This window comes from Schistocerca gregaria, chromosome 2 (assembly GCF_023897955.1).
Source record: "Schistocerca gregaria isolate iqSchGreg1 chromosome 2, iqSchGreg1.2, whole genome shotgun sequence".
NCBI classification, from domain to species: domain Eukaryota; kingdom Metazoa; phylum Arthropoda; class Insecta; order Orthoptera; family Acrididae; genus Schistocerca; species Schistocerca gregaria.
In genome coordinates this window covers 42,546,603-42,566,185 of record NC_064921.1, presented here as the reverse complement: position 1 = coordinate 42,566,185, position 19,583 = coordinate 42,546,603, and the positions used below count along the sequence as shown (strand labels likewise).

At 40.1% G+C, this 19,583-nt stretch overlaps 1 protein-coding gene across 11 annotated transcripts in view; it reads right to left on the bottom strand.

The window, feature by feature from the left end:
* Positions 1-19,583, bottom strand: part of LOC126336285 (thiamine transporter 1-like) — a 552,608-nt gene that overhangs the window by 91,584 nt on the left and 441,441 nt on the right. For 2 of the 11 annotated variants that reach the window (XM_049999817.1, XM_049999818.1), the window contains exon 8: positions 15,323-15,361. The exons of the other annotated variants lie outside the window; for them this stretch is intronic. In XM_049999817.1, coding sequence (XP_049855774.1) covers positions 15,328-15,361 — 34 coding nt within the window. In that variant the 3' untranslated portion in view covers positions 15,323-15,327. The remainder of the gene's footprint in view (positions 1-15,322; positions 15,362-19,583) is intronic. 11 annotated transcript variants of the gene reach the window in all.

The window sequence follows — 19,583 nt, the reverse complement described above, 5'->3', positions numbered from 1 at the left end:
GGTGCTCAGCCACAACAGCTGCTGAGCCCGGGGGCCTATAGAGACATCCATTTACCATGTCTGAGCCTGCTTTAACCATGATCTTCACCCAAATCATTTCACATTTCGGATCTCTGTAAATTTCCTTTGATACTATTGCACTTCTTATCGCCATAAACACGCCTCCCCCTTCACTGTCCAGCCTGTCTCTGCGGTATACATTCCAATCTGAGTTTAGGATTTCATTACTGTTTACATCTGGTTTCAGCCAACTTTCTGTCCCTAGTACTATATGGGCGTTGTGACCGTTTATTAATGAGAGCAGTTCGGGGACCTTTTCCTAGCTGCTATATATTGTTATTCCCTGTTGCATTTGAATACTCCTACCTTGCTGCATCTCAGGAGGCATCTTGTCGGGCCTAGGGAGGGAATTTAACCTAAAAAACCTCCACGTGCACTCCACACGTACTCCGCTACCCTTGTAGCCACTTCCGGCGTGTAGTGCATGCCTAACCTATTCAGGGGGACCCTACATTTCTCCACCCGATAGTGGAGGTCGAGAAATTTGCACCCCAGCTCTCCAAATAGTTAGCTCTGATTCCACCCCACGAGCGATTTCCGCCTTCACCAATTCCGCCAACCGCCTGTACGAACTGAGGATGACCTCTGAACCCAGACGGCAGGAGTCATTGGTGCCAACATGAGCAACAATTTGCATTCGGGTGCACCCAGTGCTCTCTATCGCCGCCGGCAGGGTCTCCTCCACATCTCGGATGAGACCCCCCCGGCAAGCAGACAGAGTGAACACTGACTGGCCTTCTTCGCCGACCTTTCCGCTATTTCCCTAAGGGGCTCCATCACCCGCCTAACGTTGGAGCTCCCAATAACTAATAACCCCCCCGTGTGCCTGCTCGGACCTTGCTGAAGGAGCAGCCACACGTGTCCACTCACAGGCAGAGTGGGCGATGCCACACTGTCTCAGGTCGCACCTGATGAAGGTAACGAGTTATGTGACCGAAATATCGTGCAAGTACGACACTGATATCCAACAGAACACCCGACAACCCAAGATGTCATTAGATCGCCGGGAAAGCCTGAAGAGTTACAAGAAAAATACAGTTAATACTTAAATTAAGGTAGCTTGCTTCACAGCAGACGTGAAGCAGACAGCGGTTAGGACGACACTGACTTCTGATTGTAATGCCATCTTTTGCTCCAATTTCCACAAACAGTACAGTTATTCACCATATGTCTGAATTTCCAACATTTACAGTTCCCTGCTCTTTTCCACACACTTCCTCATGATCTGACCTAGGATGTAGTATGCTTCACTTCAGGTGAAGAGTGTCATCTGGCTTGGTTTCAATTTCAATTGTAATCAGCATCTTTGTTACAGTGACACATATGGATATGGTATCTTAAAATCACCATTGCCCATGCCTACCCTGTACAGAGCTCCTAGATCTACCACTGTCATTTCACTCATAGTCTGGTAGGTAAATTATGATTGCTCTTGCATTTCCTGGAGAGGAGACCATATCCACAGGAAATGGCAGTTCTCTCAGTACCTTTAATATCTCTTGGTATGTGACTCTCAGTATTTCATACAGCATACCCAACTCACAGCACTCAGAGTGATTTCCGGCTGATTATGAAAGCTGATTAACTTGTCCCACTCCTGAGAACAAAATTCACAGTTTTGTTGCAGTCTGATTGATGGAATGTATTTTTCTAAAGAAAGACCTAACTTGAAATGAAATTCACTGTGATTCTTTTTTCCATAGGATCTGTTATAATGTTAACTGAAAAAGATTCTCTGGTTATATGTAAGAGAGCATTTGAAGGCTAGGTTTAGTAAATGTGGAAATAAAAGTAATAAATATTAGCATATAAATAAATAATATTTACATACCTGGTGAATGAGACAGCCAACTGGTTGTAATAAATTCAGTTAACCTTTACCATTGTTTCAGCATCTTCTCTAGATGGACAAGAAACCTGCATATAGTGCAATAACATAAATTACAATCAAAACATCATGAGCCAATAATATGGGTCATAAAGAGACTGCTAACTACAAAAAGTGTAGGCACATCACAAAGAACATGACATATACCAACATAGGAAAGTAGTACTTACAAACTTTAGATTAGCGAACAGTCACTGAAGCAATCTAACATCTCTGCATGAAATGTGTCAGCCATGATTTGTACATGCATGTGTAGAAGTTCAGGTCCCTAAAATCAAGAGCTTGTCACATCAGTAAAAGCAATCACATAAAATGCGAGACCATATTAAGAGCTACATGTCAACTGAGGGAGAGAGGAGATCATGGATACCACGGAAACAAATTGTACGGTGCATGCACCAATAAACATGTATTCTTGGTGGCATAAACAGGCAATAAGCAAGGGCACTTTGAAATTACTAACTAAATTACAGAAATATGCCCTGTGAATAAACAAGTATAGTATTAAAGCATGAAAGAGACTAATGCAAAATAAAATACATACATTTGGACCCTAATGGGACCATCAGTAAATTATTGTTTGCAAATAATGATGTCTGTGTATCAGTACATTATTATATTAAAAACAAAGATTCCAAGACTTACCAAGCGGGAAAGCACCGGCAGACAGACACAATGAACAAAAGACACAAACATACACAGAATTACTAGCTTTCGCAACCGATGGTTGCTTCTTCAGGAAGGAGAGGGAAAGGAGAAAGGCTGTGGGTTTTAAGGGAGAGGGTAAGGAGTCATTCCAATCCCGGGAGCGGAAAGACTTCCCTTAGGGGGAAAAAAAGGACAGGTGTACACTGGCGCGCGTGCGTGCCCACACACACACACACACACACACACACACACACACACACACACACACACACACACACATATCCATCTGCACATACACAGACACAAGCAGACATATGCTTGTGTCTGTGTATGTGTGGATGGATGTGTGTGTGTGTGTGTGCGTGCGCGCGCTCGCGCGCGAGTGTACACCTGTCCTTTTTTTCCCCCTAAGGGAAGTCTTTCCGCTCCCGGGATTGGAATGACTCCTTACCCTCTCCCTTAAAACCCACATCCTTTCGTCTTTCCCTCTCCTTCCCTCTTTCCTGAAGAAGCAACCATCGGTTGCGAAAGCTAGCAATTCTGTGTGTGTGTGTTTGTGTATTTTGTTCATTGTGCCTGTCTGCCGGTGCTTTCCCGCTTGGTAAGTCTTGGAATCTTTGTTTTTAATATATTTTTCCCATGTGGAAGTTTCTTTCTATTTTATTTACATCAGTACATTATTACACGCATAATGTCAGTAAACAGACTAATATGACCTCCAGTGCATCATAATAGAAAAAGTATTTATGACAGTGCACAGACACACTATTAAACATAGTGAAAGCAAAGAGCAAATATTCATAGGTTCCTGTACAGTAAGTAAGTGTAACAAAAGCACAACATAAACTGACAGATGAAACTGTATGCGCAAAAATTGTACAATAGAATTTTCTGGAAATTAACTGCTCGCAAAGGCTATCAGCAGTCATATGAAGATTTTTTCATTAACAGAATTGGTTTAAAGCTATCAAAAAATTGTCTACAGGCAAGCTGCAGCTGGTCATTTAGTAAATTTCCATCTTTGCCCTTCTACATTTTGACAGATCTCTAATTGTTCCTGAAGATCCATCCTATACCCTTTGACTTCTCTGTGGAGAATAGCTGTGTGTGCACTGTCATTTTCACTTTTCATATGATGATGTACTGGTGGTCATATTAATATGTTTACTGTCATTATGTTTCTAATAACGTACTTATACAAAGCCAGCATTATTTTTGTATGATAATATACATATGGTCCTATAAGGGTCCTAATGTACGGTAGCACATTTCATTTCGTATTAGTCTTTTTCAACATTTTATTGCATACTAGTTTATGGTGTATTTCTGTAATTTTGTTAGTAATTTAAATGTGCTCACACTTATTGCCTGTTTATACCACCACGCATACATGTCTATTGGTGCATGCACCTCAGGGTTTGTTTCCCCATATCCATGCTCTTCACTCTTCCTCAGTTGGCATGATTTTAGGGATCTTTACTATTACACATGGATGTACAGATCATCACTGACACATTTCATGTGGAGATCTTAGATCACTTCACTAACTTAATGTTTGCTAATGTGAAGTTTGTAAGTACTACTTCCTGTGTTGGTCTGTATTATGTTGTTCGTGACATGCCTACACTTTTTGTAGTTAGCAGTTTCTGCATGACACATGTTATTGGCCCATGATGTTTTGATTGCAATGTATGTTGTCACATTGTATGCCTGTTTCTTGGCCTTCTGAATAACTTAATACCACCATACTATTTGGCGCTCTCATTCACTTGCTATTCTGTAACTGCCACTAAAGTGCAGCCATGTTTAAAGTATTTATATACCACTGCTTTAGTCAGCAATGAAAAACTTTACTTGCAACAATGAAGGTCTATTTACATTGAATATAGCAGCTTATCATGTGGTTAATACCATATTTACTTCACTTTTAGCTGTAAGGAAAGCAAGGAAGTTTATGGTTTAATATGCCATTGATGACATTATTGGAAACTGAGCACAAGCTCTGGAGGAGTATGTGGAGGGAAATTGGCCCCACATTTTTTTAGAAAAAACATCCCAATAACTGCCTTAAGTGGGTTAGAGAAGACATGGTCAAAACCAACAATTTTTAAGTTATGATTTTGGCACTCATAACTTCAGCCATTTTGTGAATTACAGCATTTTTTTTTAATGAAAACACAGAAAACCTAAATTTAGATTTCCTGGCAAGGATTTGAACTTTCATCCTCCCATCTCACTCATCTTAAACTGTAAACCCTTTATACTGTCTCAGCGAGCCAGTTCCAGGCTGTGAATCTAAAGGTCTGGGATTCCAGCCCCAAACAGTTCCAGGATTTCTATCTGTCACTTATCATTTCATTTCTTTCAACACTGCTAGTATGTGCTACTGTGAAAACTGCCCACAATAAACTATAAGTTCCTCTAAAACTGGTTGGGTAATTTAGTTCAAGGGTCAGCAGAAGACAACAGCAATGTCTAGTAAATTACTGGGCTTTTCATACTGATCTGCAGAGTAATAATGGCTACACTCAGTGTCCATGTACATTAAAATGTTACATGTTTAACAAAATGAATCAGTCATGCTTAACTACTCATGTTTGCAGAATACTTGCAAGCAGATATCACTTCTGTTTCATACAGGTTGCTTTAAATAATCTCAATAGCTTCTCATTGTATTGTTTGGTCTCTATTGTGTTTTCTAGACCGCAGTAATATTTCTAAGTTCATTCTGTTCTGTTTTATCCATTTTTGCAAAGTATATGTTATGACTAACTGTCAGGCGACAAACTCAGTGGCCCAGAGTTCATTTCCCACTCAATTGTAGGATTTTTCTCTGTTATTTGTCACTTCTTTCACTGCTCTCTGTGATTTTTATGCAAATAATGCCAAAGATGAACTGTTGTTCCGATTCTGAGTCTAACTGTAGGTCCCTCCTTTGACAGGCACAGTTCTAAGGTCAGAGTGAGGCACAGTCTTTCTGTCTCCAACAGGTTTATGCTTAATAAACCAGCATGGTGTAAAGAGTAAAGGAAAATGAGATGCTACTCATTGTTTGAAGATGATTAGAGAAAGAATTGTGGAAAGGAACAAGGGAGAGCATATCATTTCATCGACTGGAAGAAGGCATCTGATAGATTCAACTGAAGCATATTGCTGTCAGTTTTAAAATATAGGCTGGAAAGATGGAAGTTTAATAATGTAAATCTACAGAAAGCAAAAATTGACAGTAGGAGGGGGGGGGGGGGGAGGTGAGGACAGGAAAGATTTGAGAAGTGAGGGGTGTAAGGCACGGACACTAACTGTCAACAAATCTGTTCAACACAATCAGACAAGAACTGATAGATAAGACCGTAGAGGGTTCAAGAGGCACTGTAATCAAATTGGAAAGGATGAAGACTATAAAATAAATAGATGAAAATGCAGTACTGGTGAAACCAGAAGAGGATTGGTTGGTTGGTCGATTTGGGGGAAGGGGACCAAACATTGAGGTTACCGGTCCCATCTGGTCAGGAAAGGAAGTCAGCCATGCCTTTCCCAAGGAACCATCCTGGCATTTGCCTGAAATGGTTTAAGGAAATCACAGAAAGCCTAAATGAGGATGGGCGGACGTGGGTTTGAACCATTGTCCTCTCAAATGTGAGTCCAGTATGCTAACCACTTGTAAGTTTTGTATGCTTACAACATCTAATTCTTAAATTCACTGTGTCTTTTTGTGTTTGAGACGTATAGTTGCATGTTTTACTAAAAGTAATGTGTACATTCGCACAGTCTGTACCACAGCAATCATTTGTTTGTTAGATTCAGATGGCCTGTGCCTGTTGGCTGTTACTGAATCAGTCTTTCCTTCTCATCCCGTCTGCTAAGTCTCTCCTGATCAAGGGTTCTGGGTGACTTTTCTAAACACTACCCCTTTTCCTAAACCTCTCTAGTCCTTTTCCTTCACCCCTCTTCCTTTCTCTTGTACCTGTCTGCCAGAAGAAGGAGCTACTGGCTCCAAAAGCTTGAATACCTTTTTCTATATGTGTTCTCCTGTTGCCACTTGTTTTTATCTAGCCAAGCAATGTTTTTAGCTTTTTCTGTTTTTTCCCCTCACAGATTAATTCCCATGTTAGTAGTAGTTGGATCAACAGTGTGTGAGCTTGCTGTGTGTGGACATAGGAGGAACTGACCACTGTTTGGGAACAGCTGCTGACTCTTACAACCATAGTCAACTTTCCGCAGGATGCTCCATCAGGGTGTGAAGGTAACAGACAAACCGGAATGTTACATGCAACACCTTAGGTGTTGCTCATTTCACTCACACGCATGCTGTCAAGATACCTTCCAGCATATCCAACGTGGTGGCTCCACACTCACTGCAGCGTGAGTGGCAGGTTGTTATACAGTTGCATTGCTCAAAATTGAGAATCAGTGTGGAGTCAGAAGGATGGCTATCATACCTCTACCATTTCCTTTGTGAGTGGACAGGTGGCCCTTAGGGAAATTGTACCCAGGATTGGAAGCAACTCCAATGTGCACTTATGTGTCTGCAAGGGGACTCATCTAAGATATGGAGCAGGCTCTGCCTCTGGCTGTTGAGCATGTAGGTTAAATTAGTTTTGCAAGTAGTTCTTCATGTTAGCACAAATGATGGTGACGCTTGGGTTCTGAGGACATCCTTAGTTCCTACAGGCAGCTGGTCGAAATGGTGAAGGCTACTGGCCTTGTTCATGGGGTGCAAGCATTGCTCACAATTTGCAGCATCACACCGAGAGTCAATCAAGATCTATGGTTTGGAGCAGAGAGGAGGGTCTCGACCAGAAGTTCCGTCAGTTCTGTGATGGTCACGGTTGGAGATTTCTGGATCTGCATTATGGGGCAGATCGTTATATGACTCCCGCTAATATGTCAGAGATGCACTGTACAAATAAAGCAACTACTTGGGTAGTGGAGTACCTGTGGTGTGAGTTTAGGGGCTTTTTAGGCTAGGTGGCAGTCTGAGGTCCTCTGAGAAATGTTTACCAGTCAATACACATAGAATGAAATCAGTTCGTGCACAAAGTAGAGATACCTTAACTGCCAAAACTGTAACAGTAAATTGTCAAAATATTCATAACAAAGTTCCTGAGATTACTGCCCTCCAAAAAAGTTATCACACCCAAATTATTCTTGGAAACAAGTGCTGGCTGAAATGTGAAGTAGAAAGCTCTGAGATATCTAGTGAGGCCTGCAACATACATCGAAAAAAAGATTAGGTGCCATTGCTGTAGACAAAAGTATTGTGTCTAGCGTGGTCAAAATTGAGTCTTACTGTGAAGTTATCGTGAGAAGAGTAGCAAGTGTAGGTGAACTCAAATTGTGAGACCATAACTTTTCATGGCGAACTGAATGTTCAAATAACTTATGGGTTTGCTGCCAGGTGATGTTGTCAACCACTGCCAATATTTCGGCAGGAGCACACCCTGCCATTCTCAAGGCACAACTGCAACTAGAAAGCAATGTGTAAGGGAATTTAATACCTTGGTTCACAGAGGAGAAACAAGTAACCGCAGAGTCAACACACAACCAAAGAGACCAACATCAGAAAAATCGATGTGACTATTAACCAGCAGGTGAGGGAGCACTAATTCTGTCCCTCTGTTTTTTTGCTGGGAGACAGAGCCAGATTCCAAGCAGCATTTAAACAAAATCCACCATCTCTGTTTATAAGGTTGCTTGATAGTTTGGTTTCAACAGTTGTTGATCCAGTGCTTTCAGTATGTCATGTGAAAAAAGTGTGAGTTAGGTTTCACATTAGCAATGGTTTTGGAATCCATGCTGGTTGGCACAGAGGACATCATTCTGTTCGAGGTACCTCATGGTGTTTGAGCTCAGAATATATTCAAAGCTTCTACAACAAATTGATTTCAAGGACATTGGATGGTAATTTTGTAGATCACTTCTAATATCCTTCTAGTAGATGGGTGTGATCAGCACTTTTTTCTAGGAACTGGGCATGGTTTTCTGTTTAAGAGATCTACAATAGTTTATAGTAAGAAGAGGGGCTAACTCAGCTACAAATTCAGTACAGAATCTGACAGGGATTCCATCAGGCCCTGGAGCTTTGTTCAATTTTAATGATTTTAAATGTTTCTTAACATAATTATTTAAAATGTTTCTCAACACCACTGATACTGATACTTATTTCACCCATCTCTTTTGTGGTGAGGCAATTAAACTGAGGCGATTCTCCTGGGCTTTCTTTTCCAAATGGACATTTAAAAATGCAGTTAAGCACTTCAGCTTTTGTTTTACTACCCTCAATTTAAATTCCTGTCTTATTCACTACGGACTCGACAGTAATGTTGGTGTCACAAACAGCATTTTCATATGACCACAATTTCTTTGGGTTCTGTGAAAGATTATTTAACAATAGACTCCTATGGTAGTTGCTGAAGGCATAATATATCACATTCTTGATAGCCAAATGTGTTCCATTCAGCATCTCTTTATCTATAGCCCTATGCTTTGTTTTACGCCTACTATCCAGTAATCTTCATTTCCTTAGAAGTTTCTTTACAGTGACTCTATCCCATTATGAACTGTTCTATTGGGTAAATATTAGACCAGTGCATAGTCAACTATTCTTTTAGACTTGAGACGTAGCTCTTCTACACACTCCTGCCCTATGCTGAAGGTTTCAAGTTCTCACTGGGGTATGACGCTAATAATTTTTTATCTAATTTACTGAAAATATTTCTGCTGTTTTAGTCATTCTTTTCGCTTTGGTAATCACTGTTGCCGCAGTCATGTCATTGTCACTGATACCAGTTTCAATGTGGACATTTTCAAAGAAGTCAGTCTATTTGTTGCTATTAGATCCGATACAGCTCTATCATGAATGGAGTTCTCAACTAACTGCTCTAGGCAGTTTTAGGTAGTTTTCAGAGAAGGCACTCAGTAAGACTTCACAGGATGTCTCAAGCCTTCCACTAAAAATGATTTAATTTTCTCAATTTATTCTTGGATGATTAAAGTCTCCACCGATTATTATAGTATGATTGGGGAATGTACATACAAATCAACCAATGTTTTTTTCTAAAGTGTTCATTTACATCAGGAGATGTATGTGGTGGGCAATAGTAGGATTCAATCATTATTTTATGCCTACCCCTGTTAATGAGTCATGTCCAAACAATCTCACATGCAGCTTCAATTTCTATGTTAGTGGATTTGAGTATCTTGTCTAATGTGACAAATACACCACCTCCATTTACTGTTTGCCTATCCTTTTGGTGTCCACTTGAATTTTCCCAAAAATCTCACTGCTGTCTATTTCCGGTTTCACCAAGCTTTGTGTACCTAATATTATGTGAGCTTCACTGCTTTTCATGAGCATTTCAAACTCTGGCACTTTGTTGCAAATGCTTTAGCAATTAACCATTAGGATTTTAATACTCTATCTTTCGATATTACACTGATACTTCTGAATTTCCTACAGATATTGTTATTTGGATTGGATGATGAGTCTCCTAATCTCAGGAACCCTTGTGTGCACCCCACACACAGTCAGCTATCTGAGTAGTAGCCTCTGGTGTGTAAGAGCACACCTGACCCATTTAGGGGGACCCTGAAGTTGTCAATCCTATGGTGCAAGTCCAGGAAGTCAAAGCCTAGCTTGTCGCAGAACCTTTGAAGTATCCGGTTCAGTCCTTCCAATTGACTCAGAACCAAAGGGCTACGATCAGGTCAGTGGATGATGATGCACATTGTGAGCTTCATTAAAATCCATGCACCAGGCTGGTTTTCTTAACATTCTCTGCCAGTTGCTTGAATGATCCAAGTATGAATTCAGAGCCCAGATGACAAGCATCATTTGTTCCAGTATTCACCACATTCTGCAGTTGGTTGTGCCCTGTTCCCTCAGTGGCTGCTGGAATGGCCTCTTTCAACACGGTGAAGGAGGCCACCGGGCATACCTACTGAGTGTACCTGGTGACCTACACTATTCCTTGCTACCATTTCCCTAAGGGGTACCACCATTTGCCATATGTTTGAACTGCCCATGATTAATAGACCCATAATCTTTTGCATTTGCCTCTTCTTGACACCAGACAAAACAGGTTTCCCCAAACAGGTTAAGTGAGTCCCACTGGCTCAGTTCCAATGAAACTTGCTGGTTAGGTGAATTTGTACAATACCTTGTGTCCTTCCTGGGTCTTGTCCACCTTGCACAGGATGCCTAGATCAACCATTGACACACCACTCATAGTACAGTGGATGAGTAATTATGGATCCTGTACTTTCTGCAGAGAAGACAGGATCCACAAGAGGGATAGCACTTGGGCTACATCTAGTACTGCTATCACAGATACACTACCCTTGAGAGCTCACCCAACACAGCAATTCACAGCAGCTTCCTATCATCTGACAGTAGTTGGAGGGAGTTCCAGCTGTTTATGAACATCAACCAGTTCATCCCACGTTCCAGAACAGCATTCACAGTGGGGCTGCATTTTGGCTGGTGCAATGTATTATAAGACAGTGAACAAATGACTTTAAATTTATGCCTGCTAATTAGCTTTTAATGTGTTGATCTAAGAACTGAAGTGAATAAACAAAATGAGATTTCTATTAAGGCAACACAAAAACCTGGGGGAAAAATTACTAGTCCCCAAAAATCTTTTGAGGTTAATTATAGTTGTTAGAAAACTCAAAAACAGAGTAATTTATGATAAGTGTAGATAATACATAGGGGTACTCATCTTTAAGGGAAAACTAGATGTAACACAACATATTTGTTGGAATATCTGCTACAGTATAAAAATCACAAAAGCCAACTTACTACAAATTACTCAGATTATGCACAGGACAATGGTAGCTTTTGAAAATTTTCAAAAACACAATTTTATTTACACTGATATAGAATGAAATTCAGAGATGATATATTCGTTTGCAGTAACTGAGAGTGACAAATGCTTATTTGCTATGAAATAAGTCACAAATCCAAAACACTCGTACTGGTAACTTATGAAAATATATGTTTGTAAGCATCCAAAAATTTTCAAAAATAAGCTGTTTCTCATGTAATCATACAATGAAATCAGAAAATGATTCTTTTGAATGAGGATAGGCCTACTGTTCTCAGAAACATTAAAATAGTACTGTAGTGCCCCCAGTATTTTATGAAAGTCTGGGGACACTTATGTTCCAGCCGTTTCGAACCCGCATTATTTTAAAGTAGGGCATAAGGATGAGCATGGGATACTGCACCCATTTATTGTTTGTGCAGGGGAAAATGGAAGGGAGATAATTCGTTGGAGCTGGCAAGTATTCAGCGTGACCTGCCAAGAATAAGCAAATACGGCCCAGAACCTCCATGGCCGGCTGCAAAAAGTAATATAGCATTGTATTGTTAAAAAACAAATGGAGAGATTCGAAATACTGACTGACTATTAGACGTTGAACTGCTGTTAAGAGTACATGGACTGGGTGTGGATAGTCAGCCATGATAAAAGCTTATGAATTAATTGCATTCAAAAATGTGTAATTAACTGATTCTGGGTGCCCAGTAGTGTGTGGGCTTATGTCATAAAGTTTTGTTGTTTTTTTGTACAAAGTGGAAATAAATATGTTCTAGTGAATTGAATGATATTCCAATACTAGTGTACTTTTTACATAAGAAGAGAGAGAGCGAGAGAGTGAAAAATTTCCCCTTCCTAGCAGTGAAATCTTTGGAGAAACGTCCGGTGCTAGCAGAAGACATCGGCGCTGCGAGAAAGCAGAACCAGCATTCTTCAACAAGTAAGTCAACAAAAACGCTTAAGCTGTATAGAGAGAGCTTCACATTACCCCTGGGCCATTGCAAGAAAGTGGCGACCATAAAGAAAGGACCCTAGAAAGAAGGGGCAATATTAAAGAATATATATATATATTAAAAAAGATGCTGTGACTTATCAAACGGGAAAGCGCTGGTAGATAGACACAATAAAAATCACACAAATATCAAGCTTTCGCAACACACGGTTGCTTCTTCAGGAAAGAGAGAAGGAGAGGGAAAGACAAAAGGATGTGGGTTTTAAGGGAGAGGGTAAGGAGTCATTCCAATCCTGGGAGTGGAAAGACTTACCTTATGGGGAAAAAGGGACAGGTATACAGTCGCTAGCTAGTGCGCCCCCCCCCCCCCCCCCCCCCCCCACACACACACAGGGTGTTACAAAAAGGTAGGCCAAACTGTTAGGAAACATTCTCTTCACACACAAATAAAGAAAAGATGTTATGTGTACATGTGCCCGGAAATGCTTAATTTTCATGTTAGAGCTCATTTTAGTTTCGTCAGTATCTACTGTACTTCCTCGATTCACCGCCTGTTGGCCCAACTGAAGGAAGGTAATGTTGACTTCAGTGCTTGTGTTGACATGCGAGTCATTGCTCTACAGAACTAGCATTAAACACATCAGTACGTAGCATCAACAGGTTAGTGTTAACCACGAATGTGGTTTTGCAGTCAGTGCAATGTTTACAAATGCGGAGTTGGCAGATGCCCATTTGATGTATGGATTAGCACGGGGGAAAAGCCATGGCGTGGTACATTTGTATCAAGACAGATTTCCAGAACGAAGGTGTCCCGACAGGAAGACGTTCGAAGCAATTGATCGGCGTGTTAGGGAGCACGGAACATTCCAGCCTATGATGACTCGTGACTGGGGAAGACCTAGAATGATGGGGACACCTGCAAAGGATGAGGCAATTCTTTGTGCAGTTGACAATAACCCTAATGTCAGCGTCAGAGAAGTTGCTGCTGTACAAGGTAATGTTGACCACGTCACTGTATGGAGAGTGCTATGGGAGAACCAGTTGTTTCCACACCATGTACAGCATGTGCAGGCACTATTAGCAGCTTATTGGCCTCCACGGGTACACTTCTGCAAATGGTTCATCCAACAATGTGTTAATCCTCATTTCAGTGCAAATGTTCTCTTTACGGATGAGGCTTCAATACAACATGACAAATTGTAAATTGTCACAATCGACATGTGTGGGCTGACAAGAATCCGCACGCAATTGTACAATCACGTCATCAACACCGATTTTCTGTGAACATTTGGGCAGGCATTGTTGGTGATGTCTTGATTAGGCCCCGTGTTCATCCACCTACACTCAATGGAGCACGTTATCATGATTTCATATGGGATACTCTACCTGTGCTGCTAGAACATGTGCCTTTACAAGTACGGCACAACATATGGTTCGTGCACGATGGAGATCCTGCACATTTCAGTCGAAGTGTTCGTACGCTTCTCAACAACAGATTTGGTGACTGATGGATTGGCAGAGGCGGACCAATTCCATGGCCTCCACGCTCTCCTGACCTCAACCCTCTTGACTTTCATTTATGGGAGCATTTGAAAGCTCTTGTCTACCCAACCCCTGTACCAAATGTAGAGACTCTTCATGCTCGTATTGTGGACGGCTGTGATACAATACACCATTCTCCAGGGCTGCATCAGGGCATCAGGGATTCCATGCGATGGAGGGTGGATGCATGTATCCTCGCTAATGGAGGACATTTTGAACATTTCCTGTAACAAAGTGTTTGAAATCACACTGGTACATTCTGTTGCTGTGTTTCCATTCCATGATTAATGTGATTTGAAGAGAAGTAATAAAATGAGCTCTAACATGAAAAGTAATTGTTTCTGAACACTTGTCCACATACCATATTTTCTTTCTTTGTGTGTGACGAATGTTTCCTGAAAGTTTGGCCGTACCTTTTTGTAACACCCTGTATACAGGCACAAGCAGACATATGTGAAGGCCTTAAAACAGTTTAACCAAGCCATACCTAAAAGTTGGGAGGATGCTAAGAAAATGGATTTGCAATAGGTTATTTGGCGGGTGAAGCTTCAGAATGGGGCACAGTAAATATTGAAAACTTCATATCCTGTGAAGACTTTCAGAGATAGTTTAAGGAAAAGTATTGGTCTTCAAGTGCACAAGAGAAGTTGAATCCTAGTGGAATCCTAGATACTATAGTAATGCCTGGGGTACAATGCGCAAGTATTTTGACTGGCATTTGACAAGGGTGAAATATTTATATCAACCAATGGAAGAAGAGGAATTAGTTAGAATTTTAATAAGACGTCTACCTACTTATGCTAGAAAAGATATTCTATGCAGTGGGTGTAGAGAAACTGTTATCCTTTGTAGATACATTCGATGCAATCAATAAATACTGGAATGAGAACTTGCATGTGAAGGAAATTCGAATTTTAGGAGGAATAATATGAATCATAATAATCAGTCAAAGCATTATGAATCCAATCTTGCCCGAGTCCACCGCCCTAGCAGGAATGTCAATAGAGGGGGTTGCTCGTGAGGACCATTAACGTACAACCTCGGTCCCGTAACTACACAGGAATTCATGCCCAGCAACAGCTGTGGAACAGGGGGTAATGCAGTTCCAACCTTTGGAAATTGTCCCGTGGTTGCAACCCATGAGGAAAATGTGGAGCGATCTGGACCCAGGGCTGGGGCCCACGTCCTCGAAATATATTGAGAGGCCTAAATAACAGGGTACAGGTTTCCTTTATGCATGAAGTACCTACCAAGCAGCGGCTACTGCTGGAGGAAACAAACAAAATAACTACGCCACCGCAACCTATTATAACAGGAGAGATAGAAAACCACAAAGTAGACATATTCATCAATTCTGGTAGTGAAGTATCACTTATTTCTAAATAATACTTTAATACACTAAAAATTTACCTGTTTTACCAGTAACTGGGGTATACATAGTTGGTATCACTGGAAAGAAGAATAAGGTTGTTAAATACGAAACCTTGGCACACTGCCGTATAAGTGATATGACATTTACACAACCTTTGCTAGTAGTGGAAGACATAAATAGACACATATTGTTTGGTTTAGACTTGTTAACCGATTTTAATGTTATACTAAATTTTGACGAGAACTGTATTTATGTGGGGGAACCCGAGAATAAACATTGCATTAAGTTTGTGACGGACAGCGATGTGTATAAACAAATATCTGAACACCAAAGTTTACAATTAACCATGTCAGCTCAGTTGTCTCCAGAGATAGAGTTAACTAATACTGCATGTACACAAGACGACTTTCACAAAAAGGTAAGTGTATCTGAAGTGTTAAATATTGAACAGCAAATGGATTTAGTGAAAATTTTGTCTAAATACCATTCAGTATTTTCAGAGAATCCGGGTACCGTTAGCGATTATGTTTGCAAATTTAAGATTAAGGACGAGACTCTTTTTTTGCAAACCATACCCTGTACCTGTAAGTCTTAAAGAAGTGGTTAGGGAGGAGATTAATAAAATTATTGATCAAGATATAATAGAAAGGAGTATGAGTGTCTATAATAATCCCTTAGTAGGAGTGAAAAAAGCTACAGGTGGAGTGAGATTGGTGCTAGATACACGCACTCTCAACCGTCATATTGAAACCGAAAGAGATCATCCGGTTAATATAGATGACTTAGTAACTAAATTTAAAGATGCCCAGTATTTTAGCTCTGTTGATCTGATGGCTGGGTACTCGCAAATCCGGTTACATCCCGATTGAAAAAAGTATACTGATTTTTTTGATCAACGAAAATCTTACCTTTTGGACTAAATATATCAGTATCACTATTTATAAGAGCACTTGATATGGCTATTGGATGAGAGTTGTTGAAAGAACTAGTTATTTATGTGGATGACATCTTGATTATTTCACCTACTTGGGAAGAACATTGTAGGACATTGAAAAAAACTTTGGAGCTATTTAAGGGAAAGGGTATCACCTTAAAGTTAAGCAAATCTCACTTTGAAAGGTAGGAATTAAAGTTTTCAGGAAACATCATGGGGGTAAAAGGCATTAAACCAGATCTTGAGAGAATTGAGGCTATTAAAAACTGTTCATCTCCTCAAAACGTTAAACAACTAAAAGGGTTTCTGGGAATGGCAGGTTATTATCGATGCAATGTGCAAAGCCAAGAAATGAATGACCCTAGACTATTAAGATTATTACGTAAAGGTATATCATGGAATTGGGACCAAGGGACCCAAGAAGCCTTCGACAAACTAAAACAAGCTTTAGTAAATGAGCCTATCTTACAAAATCCTGTAAGGAATGAATCTTTTAAGATAGCAACTGATGCCTCAGATTATGGTATTGCAGTAGAATTATTCCAAGGGGAATGGGGGATAGTAACCTATGATCATAGATTATTGCATTTATTAGTTGAAGCTTAAATAAGCATGAACAAAATTATACTGCTACCGAGAAAGAATTGCTAGCGATAGTGTGGAGCATAAAACCTACATTTATACTGACCACCAGGCTTTGTCATTCCTAATGAGTAGTAGATTATTAAACAGCAGACTAATGAGGTGGATGTTGTTTTCATAAGAATATGATATTAAAATACAACATATAAAAGGATTAGAGAATATAGTACCCGATTCTTTGTCGCGACTACCTCAAAACATGAAAGATCTACAATGTACAGAAGGAGCTGCGGTAATTTTGACGATCAGTTTTATAACAACAGAATATCCAAGAAGGGAAGTACATGAGCTAGTTCAAACGATAACAGAAAATATTAAACATGACCCGTATTTTACAGAGATCTATGCCATGTGTATAAGAGAGTCATTACCGGTAAACAAAAGGGAACAGTGGAAGGTAACAAATCACAACTTGGTCTGGAGAAACAGCAAACAGTGAAGCTATTGGTGGCTGTGTATACCACAAATAGCAGAGTCTAAATTAAAACAGTACATTCATAGTGGATATGGCCATTTTGGAGTGAAAAAGTGCATAGCTCTTATGAATAAGTTTTATTATTTTAAGTGATTAGGGCATAAGGTAACTGCTACTACTAAAACATGTGACATCTGTCAGAAAGCTAAGAAGAATAATACCCATGTAAAGTATAAGATGTATCCGAATATTCCTAAAGCATTACATGACCTCACAGCTGCCGATTTTTTTGGACCCATACCCAAAGGGAAGGGAGGCGTGGTTTATATATTAGTACTTATAGAATGTTGGTCAAAATATGTAAGACTTTATCCTATTAAGAAGGCTAATGCGCAAACCCTGATCAAGTGTTTGCAAGAATATTTTATAGCTACAAGTAAACTGAGGCGTTTTCTTTCTGATAATGGACCTCAGTTTACCAGCAATGAAGTTAAGGAATTTTTAGCCTGGGGAAATATACAACGCATTTTAATATCCAACTATAAACCATCGTCGAACCCTTGTGAAAGAGTAATGAAAGAGATTGGTAGGTTGTGCCGCACATATTGCCACAACACTCATACCTCATGGGTGGAAAGCTTATTCTAAAGCTTTAAGCTTATTCTAAATGAACTACTGCATTTGTCCACAGAAATGATGCGCGTGGAAGCCATTGGCAAGCCATTTATAGGAGAACCTGTAAGTGTTTTACATGGCCAGAGTAAAAAGCTACTGATCACCAAGCAATTCAGGAAAGAGTTGGTAGAACTTACATAGGAGCACCCAACAAAGGGTAGACAAATACAATGCAACTGCAACTGACCCAGAATACCACATAGTAAAACAACACCTTCAAATTTCGCGGGCGCTAAAGACTACACTGTTGAGTGCCCATTTCCACCATATCCATCCATCAAATTTCAGCACTGAAAAATGAAACACACAATTTTTTTCTGAAATACGTAGGACCTTATCGTATTCAGTCAATACCAAAAAACCCTATAATTAGTAAATCCTGTGACGGAAGAGGAAAAGGGAATGTATAATGTTAAGGACATAAAACGATATGTACAAAACCCCCAGGGACGTTGACGTTCTGTGTCAACAGATGGACTGACGTCTGCCGGTTCCCGAGTTGGGTTTGGTGTTACTTCCACATTAGTTTTCCTACACTGAACTCCCTTCAAATCTTTGGCTATCCTGTAATCTATTTATAGTCCTTAAGCTACCCTACCATATTAGTATTAAAAGAGACCAATTATGACTACACAATTGTGACTAATTTAAGGAGTCACAATAAACAGTAACCTCTAAGCATAAAACTAACAGGGTAACATTCTAACAGCAGATTTAATATAATGGTACTGTTTAGGAAGAATGATACCTACATGACATAAACTGAACATGTGTACGAAATATAGAGTGAAGTGACTAACTAAATAATATTTGATTATAGTGTATTTAATTTCTATTTTTATAGAATGTTTTATATTTTTTGTAAAGTGTGATGTGATTGGGAAGGGTTTATATCGAATTTTGAAAGGGATGGGTAGCATAGGCACAGACATGACCTACACACCTCGCCCTTCATACAACCCTCACAAACAAGTGTGACTGGTTCTTCATCATTTGCTGTTCCATAGGAGTTGCCAAGATCTTTTCTTTGGGGACTTCAAAGGTGACGGCAAGAATGTCCGTTCTGCAGGAGACACTGACCATCATCCCTCCTCCTGCTTCTCACTTAAGTACCATGTGGGGATCCTGGGGAACGGCGGTGGGAAGGGTTTCCTGTCTTTGGGGCTGTCTTCTTTCTTTCTTCGATCTCAGCAACCAATTCTTTGATTTCCTTTCTTACTTCTCTTAAGAGTACCAATCTATCTTTCCCTCTGTCCACATTCCTATATTTCTAGCGCTGAAGTCCTTCTCTTTTCTGTGATTTCTATAAATCTTCAACTAGTAACCTTAGTGGGCTGAAGAATCAGGACACATGATCACACTTCCACACTCAAACAATTAAATACAAAGATGCAGACAAGTAGTAACAACCTTCACAGATAAGGGGGGAAGTAATGCTCAGGAAGGGCTAGAGCCCATGTGCTAAGTAATGACGGTTGCACATCTCAAGTGAAATGGTATAGTAAGCTTAAGCTAAAGGAACAAGAGGGGACGAAGTGTATATCCACCTGTGTTCACAGCTATAGTAGTACAAAGTAATCTGAATGCAGATAAAAAGAAATAGATATTAACCCAGAGGTATCGAGTCAAATAA